General features: G+C 44.6%; 1 protein-coding gene across 1 annotated transcript in view; it reads left to right on the forward strand.

Moving 5' to 3' along the window:
- Nucleotides 1-17,640, forward strand: part of LOC137658794 (apoptosis-inducing factor 3-like) — an 88,040-nt gene that overhangs the window by 18,028 nt on the left and 52,372 nt on the right. Inside the window, exons 2-4 of the mRNA XM_068393839.1 lie at nucleotides 10,805-10,886; nucleotides 11,553-11,725; nucleotides 12,334-12,510. Of these exons, the coding sequence (XP_068249940.1) occupies nucleotides 10,805-10,886; nucleotides 11,553-11,725; nucleotides 12,334-12,510 (432 nt within the window). The remainder of the gene's footprint in view (nucleotides 1-10,804; nucleotides 10,887-11,552; nucleotides 11,726-12,333; nucleotides 12,511-17,640) is intronic.

The following is a 17,640-nucleotide window of genomic DNA, read 5'->3' on the forward strand; positions in this document are numbered from 1 at the left end:
TCGCTGGCGTATCCCTTCCGTAGAATTCTGTCGGGCAACGGAGTTGACAGCTACATGATTATCGGGTAAGTATATTCAAAAATTTATTTTACTAATGAAAATAACATTTTACTATGTAATTGGAGTTAAAACAACAAGTTGTTCCAGATTGCAGAAAGACCCTACTTCATCCCAACAATTATGGGGGACACCAGGTGGGAACCGGGGTTTTGGGTGGGGGGGGCGTCAAATGATATTTGCAATAAATGAATACTTATCCTTCCACCACCCCTCCCCCTATACCCCTATCTAGCCCTACCGGGGGGGGGATCCGCCCCCCTTGCGACCCCCCCTTAAGGCCACAGTGATTTTCAGGGCACTACTGAACCGAAGAAAACCCACCTAACCTAGCATAGGGGCCCTGTATCCCTACCTAGGCCTACCGGGGGGGCTCCGCCCCCCCCCCCCCCTGCGACCCCCCCTTATGGCCACAGTGATTTTCGGGACACTACCGAACCTAATACAACCACCTAACCTAGGGCCCTGTACCCCTACCTAGGCTTAGCCCCTGCGACCCCCCCCCCCCCCTTACAGCCACTACCTAACACATCCATCAAACCAAATCCAAAGTGATGGTACTGCTGTATACATCGTTATACTATCACCATTATAATATACTCTATAAATTAATGAAGCTTACCGTAAACTGTTGGTTCATAAAGATGTGCTGCTGCTTTGAGGAAAACGTGAAGCCGTTGGGAAGGTTCCTTGGCATGCAGGACAATTTTTATTTTGTAAAATTAAATTGTGTCTCTGGCACAAATGCACTAGTTTTTCAACAAATTCATTGTAAGTTAGGAAACAGTCAGGACAAGAAGATGGAATTTCAACTTATTGTGCAACATGAGATGACGTGCTTTCTATGGTCTCCATGTCTAAGAACGAAATGAAATGCCTGGGAAGATAATGTATTGTCGCGCTGTGATTGGCCAAACATGTATGACGTCATAGTGGACAGGCGCTGTGATTGGCCAAACGTGTAAGACTTCATAGTGGACTAGTTTGTCAGCGGATTATAGTGGTTACAGGGCTCATTTAAGCAAATACAAGACACAGTCAACAATAACAACAGACTTAGAAAAAATCTGGGAGGAAGACATGAGTAGCGTGAGTTTGATCATCGATATATAAAGAACTAGGCATTTGCGACAGATAATATTTTACAGAAATACTACAAAAGACTTGCTTTACTCGGGAAATATATTATTATAATAGATTTCCCATAATGGATGAAACTGTAATAATACCCAATAATCATTATGGAGAAATGTGATTAATGCCTAGTGTATTTTATGGTGTTTTGAATTGTTTTTTAATAACAATAACTGGGAGAAACTCATAGTTACTGAATTATGAAGTCTCGACTACCCTATCTAAACATACTGTGGGTTTGCGATACTTATTGCCATTAAGGACGTTCAAGACCTCCTAAGACAGACTGTGTACCAGTCTTGTTTTGCTTGCAATACATCATTATCTCCATAGATTGTCGCCTCTGGCAAGCGGTTCATGTCGCAGAATGTGCGTCATTCATGTGGGAGAGTGTTTTGAAGTTATTTTAATCATCTAATCATTTACTTGGTTCAATTGGTCTTTGGGGTTTTTTTATGTTAAGATAATGAGATAGAGCAGAAACAAAATAAATCACATTTCTGTCCTAATATTTGAAAATATTGTACAATTAACTGCATACAAACCATTGATATACAGTTCACACTTAACAGAGGGGTGAGTTGTAGCTTTCAATTCCTGTATCTCTTTGAATGTTAGACTTGGCTTCCATTTCTTATTATCGTACTAAATTTACCAAACACATTTATATCTTAACCAATTATTATTCACATGATAACTGAAATAAGGGCATTACAGTGTTACATTTGATATCCCAATACAGTACTGTAAACGCATATGGTAACCTAGAGATATGATTGTAAAATGGTAGGACATAAATTCTGTTCAGACAAGTAACTTATGACAGAAGCATTACCTATAGGAATTTTTGTGAACTATATGGAGGAGCATCTCATGGCAGGTGTTAAGATGAAAATGGTAGAAGCAAAACAAGAATTTTTAATTAAAGTCTGTAACTACGTTAATACAGTAATGGTTGCTGAAATAGAATAATATGGTACTAAACTGTACTATAAAGCCCTAATTTTCAATATTAAACTTACCCGATAATCATGTAGCTGTCAACTCCGTTGCCCGACAGAATTCTACGGAAGGGATACGCCAGCGATCGCTATACAAGAGGGGGGTGTACTCACAAGCGCCACCTGTGGCCAGGTACTGCAGTACTTCTTGTTGACACCACTTCAATTTTTCCTCTGTCGTGCTTCCGGCAAGACGTTCATGGATACGCTTATAATTTTGGAGTCTTGTTCACGGTTTTTGGTGAAGTATTGCTCTAAGATTTCAGCTTTCGCTATTCAGGAAGTTTTATTATTAGCTTAGCTAGCTTTTGGAATTAATTTGATTAATTATGGTGACGAAGAGAGTATGAACTCTCTTTCACCTTTAAATGGCCGACCCTTCCCTTAGACGGAAGTGTTGGTGTCTAAGAGAGTATAGACTCTCTTTCTTAATTTTGCTCACAAAAGTTATAGATTTATTTTATATCTCTCCGCCATTTATAGGCCTCTTCGATTAACTTCCTTTTTTATAAAATTATTAAATTAATTTTTATATTTGTTTATATTCGACCTTTCCTAATAGTAGGCGGTCTTTTCTTGTACCGAAGTTAATTAACATTGAGCCCGTCATTTCGGTTTTACCTGTTAACATATTATGCTATTTTAATGTTTTTGAAAGAATTTCTTTGATAGTCTCGTACTGTTTTAAAGTTGAACTAACGTTTTGTTTTGTCTCTGCAGTTGTTGACGTTCAGAACGTTCAACTTGCGCTCTATCGTTACGATAGAGAGAGAATTTTCACGGTGTCACGTTGCAGTAAGAGTAAACCGTTTATAACGTTTTGTTCATTCTTTCTTAGCTTAATGGTTTTAATTCTAATAAAGGAACTTTTTATTTGGGAAATCTTTCAGTTTTTTTCCTTTAACATAATACGTTTTAACGAGTATATATGATTGGGCTCTTCTCTCAGGTTCTAAGTCAAGAGAGAGAAAGAGAGAGAGATAGAGACGGAGGGAGAGAGAGCTGGATAAACGTTTCGTTCAAGCGAGTAACGTTGTTATCGTTTTTGCTCTTCTCCCTAGTCTCTTTAGGGGAAGAAGGTAAACGTTTCTAGAGTTTATTCTTGTTCTCAAGCTTTATGCGGCGAGAGATTTTAAACGTAGTTTATTTGATCTAGTGTTTAGTCTCTTTCCAGCCACTGAATTATTTATCTTTCATTAGATTTTTCTGTTACATTGTAATTCTGTTTTCGCAATTACTAACTTTTAAAGAAGGATAGAATTGCGTGTTTCAGGTACAATCCACTTAAAGTTTCGAGTTCAGTGAAATAAGTGCAAACAGAAATTCAAAAGTGATAAGTGATTAGCCCAAAGTGTGTCAGTGTTGTGCGTGAGGGTACTTCTTGCGTGCCAGTCGTCCTCCCAGTCCGGGACCTCTTGCAAGCTCCCAAGCCCAGGGGAGAAGCAATGTCGAAGGGCAAAAGGGTTCGGCAGGCCTTGATCGGCGCACAGAAGTATCCTCGGTGGTTGCGGGCGTGTCTTACAGAGACCGTCACTCCCACCCGCAGACGATTGAGCCCTTATTTTACTCGTCTGCAGAAGAAATTTCGGGGAGATAACGCTGGACTCAGGTCTCAAGACCTCTTAAACGTAAAGTCCAGACCTCTAGAGTTCAACAACCCGGATGCAGTCATTGGGTTAGCTCTGACTCTCCGCAGTCATCAGGTGACTGCACACCTCCTAAGAGAGGTAAGGTGATGCCGCAACAGACCTCATCTTCTGTTAAGGCTTTGCCTCAGCAGACCTTAGCGTCTGCCGACCCCAAGATGACTTTGCTGCAGTCCATGCAGTCACAGCTTGCGGTCTTAATGCGTGAGTGTCAGGCTGAGAAGGTTACACCTCCTCCTGCGAGAGCTCCGCCTCACCGCAGTCCAGTCTGCCAGGCGTACGATGTTGAGGTTCCTCAGGATACCTTACCGCGTACTGAGTTGCCAGTTACCAGCGGTGTGCAGCAACCTCCGCCTTCCTTAAGGCAACCTCAGCAATGGGAGCAGGAATCTTATGCCTTACTTCCTCCGCTTCCGCTTGCGGTTCCACCAGCGAGGCAACAATCTCTTGAGGTACGACAACCCAACCCTCCTCAAGGCAAGAGCCTCAACTCCTTAGGCTAGCACCTCAGGAACCTCAACTCGCGAGACAAGAACTGCGTTCTGCGCAGCCGCTACCTCAACTCTCGCAGCTCACACCTCAGGAACCTCAACTCGTTCCTCAGGAACCTGCTACTGCGCATCCGCAACCCTTACAGCAAGCGCAACTCTTGAGGCAGCAACCTCATGCTATGAGTCAGCCACCTCAACGCATGCATCTGCCACTTTCTCCTCAACTTGAGCCTCTTCCCATTCAACTTGGGAATTACAAATGACAATAATAACACCTCATTACTTTCATAACTTGCATTTGTAATCATATACATGTATGCCTACACAAACATTATGATAATGGAGGTTATTTGTATTACTTATATAAAAATATATATGTATTCCTTGCAATATATTTTTAACAAAATCGCAAAATATGGCAAAAATATCTTCAAAACAAAAATGAATCATGAGTTATGAATGTAAGGTAAATATTATGATGATATTAAACCCCATGCAAGCATGCATGAAGTAATGCAGTGTTGCCAACAGGGCGAGTTTCCCTTTCCTGAGGTGAAGTAGATTATAGTACATTTAGTGTAGCTTAATTCTACGATTATCATGCCGGCTATCAAAGTCATCAACAAAACAGTCTAAATCAATTCCCTCGGCACGTGCACTTTCAATGGACGGTAATGCGATATTACTCACTCTAGCACTGGTCATGGAATTTCTGAGAAATGTTACACGCCATGCAACACGCTCTGCTTACCTTACAGCATGCTCTACATACAGCATGCTCTGCATACAGCATGCTCTGCATACAACATGCTCTGCATACCTTACCGCATGCTCTGCATACAGCATGCTCTGCATACAGCATGCTCTGCATACAGCATGCTCTACATACAGCATGCTCTGCATACAGCATGCTCTGCATACAGCATGCTCTGCATACAGCATGCTCTGCATACAGCATGCTCTGCATACAACATGCTCTGCATACCTTACCGCATGCTTCTCAGTCATACATCTTTGGTTGTTGCCAACTCACTAGACTGTCAAGCAGTTTCATAACGTTGCCTTCTAGTCTGCTGCTTTTGCACCAGTGAAACCCTCACTGAGAGAACTTAGCTTTTCTCGGATATGGTCCCTGTAGATGAGAAAGTGCTTTTCTCCCTCCTTCTGATATTCCCTTGAGGACTCTGTCATTTGGAGAGGAGCCTTTAGCTGCGTAGCCCCCTATGGACTTTTATTTAAGCATAACATGCCTCCAGGGAAGGTAATGGTTCCACTTCAGTCGCTAACCCCGTCTGTTACCACACCTGCTCCCATAGACCTTGAGCTGTGTTGCAAGACATGCAGTCCAAGCTTAGTCCTTGTTAGAGGATTTTTTGTTTACGGAGTCAGTGTGTCACTGGGAAGACGTTCAACAACCAGCAGAAGTGACTTGTTGTGACGCAGTGCGGCAACCTCAGCAACCCGATAAGGAGTTGTCTGTACGACCCAGACAGTCTAGACAGCTTCGGGTTGTCACTGTACTTCCTCGCTTCCCCATGGTTGACAGTTTACAGACTGTGCAGCAGTACCATGATCTTGTGTCCGGCTCCGTCAGACGACTGGCTTTTAAGAGCTCCCACAAGTCGTCGCTGTCTGGAGATTCTCAGATGGACTATGGATCTGACCAAGGAACTGGGCCTCCTGGTCAATTTTGAGGAGTCTCAGCTCGTCCCATCCCAGACCATTGTCTCCCTGGGTATGGATCTTCAGAGTCGAGCTTTTCGGGCTTTTCCGTCGGCCCCAAGGATCTTCCAAGCCCTAGAATGCATCCAGAGCATGCTGAGAAGGAACCGATGCTCAGTCAGGTAGTGGATGAGTCTAACAGGGACACTTTCATCGCTGGCCCTGTTCATCGTGTTAGGGAGACTCCACCTCCCCCCCTTCAGTATCATCTAGCTGCTCACTGGATAAAGGACATGACGCTAGAGACGGTCTCAGTTCCTGTTTCCGAAGAGAGGAGGTCTTCTCTCGCGTGGTGTAAGAACAGCTTTCTTCTCAAGGAAGTCTACCTTTGGCTGTTCAGAAACCCGACCGCCGTCTCCTCTCGGACGCATCAGACACGGGCTGGGGTGCGACTTTGGACGGACAGGAATGCTCGGGAACATGGAATCAGGAGCAAAGGACACTTCACATCAATTGCAAGGAGTTGTTGGCGGTTCTTCTGGCCTTGATAAACTTCAAGTCCCTCCAGCTTAACAAAGTGGTGGAGGTGGACTCTGACAACACCACAGCCCTGGCTTACATCTTCAAGCAGGGAGGGACTCTTTCGTGAAGTTGTTCTAGATCGCAAGGGACCTCCTCATCTGGTCTAAGATCGAAAGCTCACGCTGGTAACGAGGTTCATTCAGGGCGGTATGAATGTCATGGCAGATCACCTCAGCCGGAAGGGTCAGGTCATCCCCACAGAGTGGACCCTTCACAAGAATGTTTGCAGCAGACTTTGGGCCCTGTGGGGTCAGCCAACCATAGATCTGTTCGCTACCTCGATAACCTAGAGACTCCTGTTGTATTGTTCTCCGATTCCAGACCCAGCAGCAGTTCACGTGGATGCTTTTCTGCTGGATTGGTTCCATCTCGACCTGTATGCATTCCCGCCGTTCAAGATTGTCAACAGGGTACTTCAGAAGTTCTCCTCTCGCAAAGGGACACGGCTGACGTTGGTTGGCTCCGCTCTGGCCCGCGAGAGAATGGTTCTTAGAGGTACTGCAATGGCTGGTCGACATTCCCAGGACTCTTCCTCTAGGAGTGAACCTTCTACGTCTACCTCACGTAAAGAAGGTACACCCAAACCTCCACGCTCTTCGTCTGACTGCCTTCAGACTTTCGAAAGACTCTCAAGAGCTAGGGGCTTTTCGAAGGAGGCAGCCAGAGCGATTGCCAAAGCAAGGAGAACATCCACTCTCAGAATCTATCAGTCTCAAGGGGAAGTCTTCCGTAGCTGGTACAAGACCAATGCAGTTTCCTCAACCAGTACCACTGTAACCCAGATTGCTGACTTCCTGTTATATCTAAGGAAAGTAAGATCCCTTTCAGCTCCTACGATCAAGGGTTACAGAAGTATGTTGGCAGCGGTTTTCCGCCACAGAGGCTTGGATCTTTCCACCAACAAAGATCTACAGGACCTCCCTAGGTCTTTTGAGACCTCAAAGGAACGTCGGTTGTCCACTCCAGGCTGGAATCTAGACGTGGTCCTAAGGTTCCTTATGTCATCAAGATTTGAACCTCTCCAATCAGCCTCTTTTTAGGACCTCACATTAAAAACTCTTTTCCTCGTGTGCTTGACAACAGCTAAAAGAGTAAGTGAGATCCACGCCTTCAGCAGGATCATTGTTTTCACATCTGAACCGGCTACATGTTCCTTGCAGCTCGGTTTTTGCTAAACGAACTTCCTTCACGTCCTTGGCCTAAGTCGTTCGAGATCCCAAGCCTGTCCAACTTGGTGGGGAATGAACTGGAGAGAGTACTTTGCCCAGTTAGAGCTCTTAGGTACTATCTAAAAAGGTCTTAACCTTTACGAGGGCAATCAGAAGCCTTATGGTGTGCTATCAAGAAACCTTCTTTTCCAAGTTCTAAGAACTCAGTTTCTTACTATTCAGGCTTCTGATTAGGAAAGCACATTCTCATCTGAAGGAAGAAGACCTTGCTTTGCTGAAGGTAAGGACACATGAAGTGGGAGCTGTGGCTACTTCAGTGGCCTTCAAACAGAGCCATTCTCTGCAGAGTGTTATGGATGCAACCTATTGGAGAAGCAAGTCAGTGTTCGCATCATTCTATCTCAAAGATGTCCAGTCTCTTTACGAGTACTGCTACACCCTGGGACCATTCGTAGCAACGAATGCAGTAGTAGGCGAGGGCTCAGCCACTACATTCCCATAATCCCATAACCTTTTAACCTTTCTCTTGAATACTTTTTATGGGTTGTACGGTCGGCTAAGAAGCCTTCCACATCCTTGTTGATTTGGCGGGTGGTCAATTCTTTCTTGAGAAGCGCCGAGGTTAAAGGTTGTGATGAGGTCCTTTAGTATGGGTTGCAGCCCTTGATACTTCAGCACCTTAGAGTTGTTCAGCCTCCTAAGAGGAACGCTGCGCTCAGTAAGGAAGACGAACTTATTTAAGGCAGAGTAATGGCTCAAGTCGACTTCCTTACCAGGTACTTGTAATTTCATTGTTATTTTGAATAACTGATAATATGAAATACGGGATACTTAGCTTCTTGATATACATGTACACTGGTTTTCACCCACCTCCCTGGGTGTGAATCAGCTACATGATTATCGGGTAAGTTTAATATTGAAAAATTTTATTTTCATTAGTAAAATAAATTTTTGAATATACTTACCCGATAATCATGATTTAATTGACCCACCCTTCCTCCCCATAGAACCAGTGGACCGAGGAAAAATTGAAGTGGTGTCAACAAGAAGTACTGCAGTACCTGGCCACAGGTGGCGCTTGTGAGTACACCCCCCTCTTGTATAGCGATCGCTGGCGTATCCCTTCCGTAGAATTCTGTCGGGCAACGGAGTTGACAGCTACATGATTATCGGGTAAGTATATTCAAAAATTTATTTTACTAATGAAAATAACATTTTATTCCCGTGCCATCACTAACAAACAGATATCTTGATGTCCCCTGTAACCTAAAAAAGATCCCTTGTTTTTATGTTGAACAGGCTTACATAAGTCCTTTTATAGGTTATGTATCAAATATCTGTTTTAATGTTGTTAATGTTTGTAAAATATTTTATTTTAATTTTTCAGTACTTATATTGTTTATTTATTTCTTTATTTCCCTTCCTCACTGGGCTATTTTTCCCTGTTGGAGCCTTTGGGCCTATAGCATCTTGCTTTTCTAACTAGGATTGTAGCTTAGCTAATAATAATGATAATACTCTCTGGGATAGGGCTTTGTCCCTCGTATGTCTTACTTATACAGACCTAGGATACATTTCTGTATTCATAGAACATCTTGATAACTGAACGATGCACTGGTGAAGTTGTAACTTTTGTGTTGGGGAAGACCAAAAACAATATTTATATTTACAGGAATTCTCTGAAAATTATACCCTAAATCACATGATAAGCATTCTGAAAAAAATATTCATGGCTATAATCTACATTGGTCACTAAACTCAGAGTACAAGCATGGGATTATTATTATTATTATTACTTGAGATAAAGCCTGCCTGTTGTCTCCCCTGAAATCCCTACCTACCATTGTAATTTGGCATACAGTGCCACAAGTTAGAAATAATACCTCACTTTTCCCTACTGTAACCTTACTTAGGGCCCCGGGTTCCTCCAGGAGGAGTCAGTGTTAAACTTAACTTCACCATAAACTGACCTACAGACTCTTGAGATAGCACCAGTGAAATTTTACAAGAATGTATCCCAATGCAACTGTACACACCGAGTCTTGATCTGCAAGGAGTCACTAATATGATACACTTTGCCTTTCATCATCTTAAGATTGTAAATTAAAGTTTGAAGGCATACTCATTCCTCTTGTTCCAATCCTTGTAATTAACTTCAGATAGAAAAAAGAAGACCTACTTTTTGGATAGAGAATCATATTACCATTATATGTCTTCATTTTGCTTATGAAATCTTTTACAGTACTGTAGTACAATTTTCATTAACCTTTTGACACACGTGGTAATCATTGTTAAACTAAGTACTTAAATCATGTACATAAGTAAGAAGTCAATTCATGAAACATCAGGGAGCTATAGCAGGAAAAGTTCTCAAGTTTTCATTGGCTAAAGAGTTTTAGATTATTAAGTCCTTCACTCAAACTTTCCTGCCATCACCAGCCCCTGAGAAAGTCCCAGGCTTCCACCCAAGTGAGTTGTCGGTGAGCCGGCGTGGGCACCAATTCCTGCTATCGACAGATAACTAACTGCCTGCCAATCATTACACCTCGTTATACTCTAATTTTAATTGTAGTGTTCCAGCTTTGCTGTTATATGTTTTACTAGGTAAAGGCCTCAGGTTTTTATAATTAGGGAAATAGAAATTACTTTAAAAATTTGTGACTTTATCAACCTGATGCGTACATTCTTGTTTACTCTAATTATGATTGCCTCTACGTTTAATGGTGTTTGAAAATGGAGGTCACATATGTAATAAGCAGTAGGCCTAACACACTGGTAACTCTTCAGACTGAGCAACAAATGTATGGTATTTGTTTAGCCTTCAATAGACAAGTAAAAGATTCAGAATTTATTCTTCATAATACTTACTTGTGATGTTTTTGTTTCTCATTTTGTTTCCTGACCATTTTACACAGTGCAGATGTTCAACTTTCCAAAGTAACGACATATGATATGACAGTGAGTCAGTCATTCAATATTATTGAGATTATTTAACATGAAATGTTGACACTCCCAAAAGACTTTGGTCCTTAGTATACTGTAGTTTATCTTTCTTTTGACAGACAGAAGAATGAGTTCTGCAAGTAATGCGAATGATATGGTGGAGGCAGTAGTCTGTCACCAAAATGATTTACCAGAAGAAGGGTGAGTACAGCATATCCAGAACACCTGAAGGCTTTGGCTATTTGTAGGTTTATACTATTTTAGAATTATGAATTATGAGAGATTGAATACTGAATTACTTTTTGTTCCTGCACTAACAAACCTTATGTTATTTACAGTACTGTATATGCATATTCTTTAGGCGAAGCTGGAAGGTAGTCGTTAGACTTCTAATGCGAGGTGGAAACCCTACTTAACCCCTGTAGTGGGTAGGTAGGTACCCCCCCAGCCACCCCCTACCTGCTCATTACAGTGGTTAGGTAGGGTTGCCACTTCGCATTAAAAGTGTAATGGTTACCTTCCAGCTTTGCCAAAAGAACATCCATATAAATAACTACAGGTTTGTACTCTATTAGTTAGGGGAAAATACAAATTATTTCCAAATTTGTCGTATTTGATTGTTTTGAGTTAATATATGCAATACTGTTTTTTTCTACACAAATCCAAACTATTTGCTCTTCACTATGAATATATTGTTCTGGCGCAGATAACTAGGGGCTGGTTGTTTACCTCACGTAAAAAGTTTATTGCTAGTTTCCAGCTATGCTGGAACAATACTGTATGTTCATAGTAAAGGGCTCTGGTTTGTTTGGGTATGGAAAATACAACTTACTTCAAAATTTGTCATACAGTATTTCTATTTTTCAGAATGAAGTCCTTTGACATTGAAGGGGGTAAAGTCCTGTTGGTTAATCAAAAAGGATTTTTATCCGCTGTTGGCTCCAAGTGTTCCCATTACGGCGCCCCTTTAGAAAAAGGAGTCCTGTGCGAGGGGCGTATTCGCTGTCCATGGCATGGAGCTTGCTTTGATGCTGTGACAGGTGAATAGAAGTTAATTTTGTACTACTACATCATATAAGAATAATAAAATAAACTAGGTTACACATAGGAAATGGGTATTACCTGCAGAGGTTGAAGCCAGCTTGCAGAAGGACCCATGAGGCTGTTCCACAAGAGAGAGGAAGACGAAGGAAAGAAAAGAGCCAGTCATACTATTCATTCATCCCAGACTTAACCCGGGTAACCAATGCCCTCAACCATCTGCAACTTGTCCAACAAGGTCTTTGAACTGGAGGAGGATCAGGATCCATGAAGAAATGGTGTTCTTGGTGAACCTCTTAATTCTAACCTTGCTAACAATTACAGTACCAGCTGAACTCGGTTGAGTCCCTTGTTAGGCTGGGAGGAATGTAGAGAGCAGAGGTCCCCTTTTTTGTTTTTGTTTCATTTGTTGATGTCGGCTACCCCCCAAAATTGGGGGAAGGGCCTTGGTATATGTATGTATGTATGTACATTATTTTAGAATTTTATTCTCAATTATAAAACTATTCTCATTTAGAACCTCATTCACTAGCATTCACTAGCATTAATCTCTATGCATTGATTCGAGTAATCTTTTTTATTAATGTATGATGGATTTCATTTCAAGGTGACATTGAGGACTACCCTGGCTTAGATAGCCTACCAAAGTATGAGGTCAGCATAGAAGAAGATGGTAATGTCAAGGTACGAGCCAGTAAGGCCCTTCTCACTGCTGACAAACGCATTAAGACGATGGCCAAAAGGGATCCTGAAAATGAAAGTGTTTTCTTAATCATAGGTGGAGGTGAGTGGGGCCATTTTATTATAAAACTTTAATTTTTCTTTCTTTTTATGCAAAGATTGAGACCTGATACAATAATACAGAACGTCCTCAACTTACAAACTTAATAGTTGCCTATGTCTACAATTTCCAGTTATCAAAGTCAACAAATAGTCCTTTTTAAATATTAAACTTAGCCGGTGAATATATAATAGCTGACGTCTCGGTCGGCTCGACAGAAACCAAAAACTCGCGAGCGATCGCCATGAAGATTGCGGGTGTGACCACCAGCGCCGACTATCGGCCAGATACCACATATACTTGTAAACATCTCCAGTTCTTCTCTGTCGGTCTTATCGACAAGTTGATTCCGCTCGCTGATGACCTTGAGTTTTCGTCCTTTTTGGTGAAGTACTTTATTTTGGTTGTTTTTGAGCTTTCGCTGTGACGGGTGTTTTTTCTTCAATTAAAACTCTTGAAACCCATTTTTGGCCAGTGTTTATTGTTGATGACTTTGGATTTGTTTTGGATTTTCTCTGATTGTTCAATATGGCTGACCCTTCTCCTATCCCTGGACCTAAATTTCGAAAGTGTAATGCTAGGGATTGTAACAAACGTCTTCCCAAGGCCTCTCTCGACCCACATACCGTTTGTTCTAATTGCCGGGGTAAATCCTGCCAATTAGGAGATCGGTGTGATGAGTGCGTGGTCTTGTCGGAATTCGACTGGGTTGAATATGATAAATATTCTCGTAAGCTGGAGAGAGATAGGGTGAGGAAAAGCTCCTCTAGGTCGTTGGAATTTTCCTCCTCCCATGCCCCTGAACCTAATCCTTCCCCTGTAGTAGTTGTTCCTGAACCCCCTACTAGCACTCATGAACCGTCCATGCGGGATATGTTTCTTGCGATTCAAGCTTTAGGCGAAAAAGTTGAGTCCTTAGCATCGGACCGTAACCAACTCATGTCAGATGTGAAGTTATTGAAGTGTCAGAGTGGTAAATCAGAAAATCGTAGTGATAAAGTGATAAGTGCGCAAAGTGTATTTAGTGTTGCGACCGAGGGTTCGTCTGTTCGTGCTTGTCGCTCCCCTAGTCCGAGACCTCTTTCAGGCTCCCCTGCACCAGGGAGATTTAATGTCGTAGGACTTAAGGGGACGAGAGGCTTTAACCAACGTACAGACGTTCCCTCTTTGGTATCGGACGTTTCTCGTCAAGATCGCCCTTACCATAAGACGGGTGAGACTGTTCTCCTTGTCATCCGAAGACTTTTCGCAAAAGAAACCTTGGCGCAAGGTTTCTAGACCCTTGAAGCGAAAGTCAGTCCCTTCAGGACAGGTCCAGTGTCCTGGCTGTAGCCATTGGGACAGCTCTGACCCTTTGCAGTCGTCGGAAGACTGTTCGCCTATTAAACGCAAACGTAACACGGGGTCCGAAGGTTGCGGTAAAGGCAATGTTTTGCCAACACAGACGTTACCGTCGTCTCGGCCTGTTCCGACTCCCGTTGATCCTAAATGGGTTGTCCTGCAGGACATGAAGACTAAGCTTGCCTCCCTTATGGAGGAGTATGACGTTGAACAGGTTCACGATGATCCTTCGCTTTCGAGTCGCCGTTACGCTGAACGAGACTCTGGCCGTCAGCCGCCCAAACGAGCATTTACTCGTCCGTTTGACGTTAGTGCTGACGTTTCTTGTACTTTGAAACGTGATGTCAGTAGTTTTTCACGTCAGTCACGTGACATGGATCCTCCCTCGCTGCAGTCTCGTGTTGACTTTCAGCCGCTGCCGCAGTCTCGTGTTGACGTTCAGCCGCTGCCGCAGTCTCGTGTTGACGTTCAGCCGCTGCCGCCGCAGCCCCGACCTGACGTTCGCCGACCGGCTCAGTTGCCTCGACTTGACGTTGAGCGTCAATCACCGCAGTCGAAGGTTGTTTTGGCTGCTCAGTCTATGCAGTCAAGGCAGTTCCGACGTGATGTCGAGCGTCAATCAACTTCAGTTGTGGTGGTTGGTCAGTCACAAGGATTTCAGTCCTTTCAGCAGCGGCGTGACGTCGCTTCCTCTACTGCTACTGCTGCTCCTTTGCTTGTTGACATTTCCTGTCAAGCATTGCCGCCGCGGCAGGTCTCTCCTTTTCATGAGACTCGGCTATTGTCGGACGAGGTTCCTTCAGATGAGGAAGTTGCTGATCCTCCTCCTACTGATATTCCTTTGGGGACTTTGTCAGACGGAGAGGAGCCTAAAGCCCAGCCCTCTATGGACTTTTTAAAAATCATGCTGATTTTTAAGGATCTGTTTCCGGACCATTTTGTAACTGCTGCTCCTCGTTCGCCGCCGTCAGAGTTTACGCTAGGCCTAGCTGCTTCGAAGCCGTCCTTTACTAAGCTAGTGCTCTCTCGCTCTTCTAAGAGAGCTTTACGTTTGCTAGGCGACTGGTTGATCACCAGGAGGAGTTTGGGGAAGACAGCCTTTGCTTTCCCTCCTTTTAAACTGGCTTCTAGAGCGAGCGTCTGGTATGACACGGGAGAAGTTCTCGGCTTGGGAGTTCCTGCCTCTGCCCAGGGAGACTTCTCAAGCCTCGTAGACTCTCCCTGTCGCCTGGCCATGAGACGCTCTAAAGTTTACTGGTCCTCCTCGGACCTTGACCATCTCCTCAAAGGGGTTTACAGGGCCTTCGAAGTTTTTAACTTCTTAGATTGGTCGCTAGGGGCCTTAAGCAGGAAGATCTCTTCGGCCGACCGTGATGTTTCCGTGCTTATTATGTCCTGCATGGACAAAGCCATCCGTGATGGCTCTAATGAGCTCGCTGCCACCTTTACGGCAGGAGTCCTGAAGAAGAGGGAGACTCTTTGCTCGTTCCTTTCGGCAGGAGTAACTCCCTGCCAAAGGTCGGAGCTTCTCTTTGCCCCGTTGTCATCTGCCTTGTTTCCTCAGCAGTTGATCAAGGATATTGCGGCTTCACTGGTGCAGAAGGATACCCACGACCTGATGGCTACGTCGGCGCGCAAGGCTGCTCCTTCATCGTCTTATGTCGTAAGACCCAAGATCGATACCCCAGCGATGAGGTTTATCCCGCCCTTTCGTGGCAGAGCCCCTAGTAGGGGAGGCGCTCGTGCCGACAGTAAAAGAGGCAAGAGGAGAGGATCCAAGTCCTCCCGTGGCAGAGTCTGACTGCCCACGTCCTCAGACAGCGGTAGGGGCCAGACTGTACAACTTCTGGCAGGCCTGGGAGAAGAGGGGTGCAGACCGAGAGTCTGTGTTGTTGCTCAAGGAGGGGTACAAAATACCGTTTGTACGGAGACCTCCTCTAGTAACAGTTCCTTTAGACCTCTCTCCCAGGTATCGAGAGGAGTCAAGGAGACAAGCTCTACATCAGCAGGTGTCTCAGTTGCTAGAGAAGGGAGCGGTGGTGAAAGTCTCGGACCTTCAATCACCGGGATTTTACAAACGTCTCTTCCTAGTCCCCAAGCATACAGGAGGTTGGAGGCCAGTGCTGGATGTCAGTGCGCTCAACGTTTTTGTTGTAAAAACAAAATTTACGATGGAGACCACGAAGTCCGTCCTAGCAGCGGTCAGAGAGGGAGACTGGAGGGTCTCTCTCGACCTGCAGGATGCGTACTTCCACATTCCTATACACCCGGATTCTCAACCGTATCTAAGGTTTGTATACAGAAATGTGGTGTACCAGTTCCGAGCACTGTGCTTCGGCCTCAGCCCTGCTCCTCTTGTTTTTACGAGGCTTATGAGGAATGTGGCAAAATTTCTTCATTTATCGGGAATTCGAGCCTCCCTGTACCTGGACGACTGGCTACTCAGAGCGTCGTCCCGTCATCGCTGTCTGCAGGACCTTCAATGGACGTTGGATCTTGCAAAGGAGTTGGGACTGTTAGTGAACTTAGAAAAGTCTCAACTGAATCCCTCCCAGACGATTCTCTATTTGGGGATGGAGATTCGCAGTCTAGCTTTTCGGGCTTTTCCGTCTGCCACCAGGATAGATCAAGCCTTGCTCAAAGTCCGCCTCATGCTGAGAAAAGACCGTTGCTCAGTGAGAAGTTGGATGAGCCTCCTAGGGACTCTGTCATCCCGGGAACAATTTATCTCACTAGGGAGACTTCACCTTTGCCCTCTCCAGTTCCATCTAGACTCCCATTGGGACAAGGGCAAGACTTTGGAAGCTGTTTCAATCCCGATCTCCGAGCCAGTAAAGACGTGCCTGAACTGGTGGGACAGTAACACAAGTCTTCGAGAGGGTTTGTCCCTGGCGGTCAAGAACCCAAACCACGTGTTATTCTCAGACGCGTCGGATTTGGGTTGGGGAGCGACTCTGGACGGTCTGGAATATTCGGGTCTTTGGACGTCGGATCAGAGGAGCCTGCACATCAACTGCAAGGAGCTGTTGGCTGTTCACTTGGCTTTGACGAGTTTCGAGAGTCTTCTACGAAACAAAGTGGTAGAAGTGAATTCGGACAACACCACGGCCTTGGCGTACATCTCCAAGCAAGGAGGCACTCACTCCCACACACTGTTCGTCATCGCAAGGGACCTCCTCATCTGGTCAAAAGATCGAGGCATCTCACTGTTGACAAGGTTCATCCAGGGGGAATTGAACGTCTTGGCGGACTGTCTCAGTCGGAGAGGTCAGGTGATCCCCACAGAATGGACCCTCCACAAGGACGTGTGCAAGAGTCTTTGGATGACTTGGGGTCAACCCACCATAGACCTCTTTGCGACCTCTTTGACCAAAAGGCTCCCGACCTATTGCTCTCCAGTCCCAGATCCAGAGGCAGCCCACATAGATGCCTTCCTGCTGGACTGGTCTCACCTGGACGCGTACGCATTCCCGCCGTTCAAGATCATCAACAGGGTTCTGCAGAAGTTCGCCTCTCACGAAGGGACAAGGTTGACGTTGGTTGCTCCCCTCTGGCCCGTGAGAGAGTGGTTCACAGAGGTACTTCAATGGCTGGTAGACGTTCCAAGGAGTCTGCCTTTAAGGATGGATCTCTTACGGCAGCCCCTCGTAAGGAGTCTTCATCAAAGCCTCCCCGCGCTTCGTCTGACTGCCTTCAGACTATCGAAAGACTCTCAAGAGCTCGAGGATTTTCGAAGGAGGCAGCCAGAGCGATCGCGAGGGCTAGGAGAACATCTACCATCAAGGTATACCA

The sequence above is a fragment of the Palaemon carinicauda genome, chromosome 19, assembly GCF_036898095.1.
Source record: "Palaemon carinicauda isolate YSFRI2023 chromosome 19, ASM3689809v2, whole genome shotgun sequence".
NCBI classification, from domain to species: domain Eukaryota; kingdom Metazoa; phylum Arthropoda; class Malacostraca; order Decapoda; family Palaemonidae; genus Palaemon; species Palaemon carinicauda.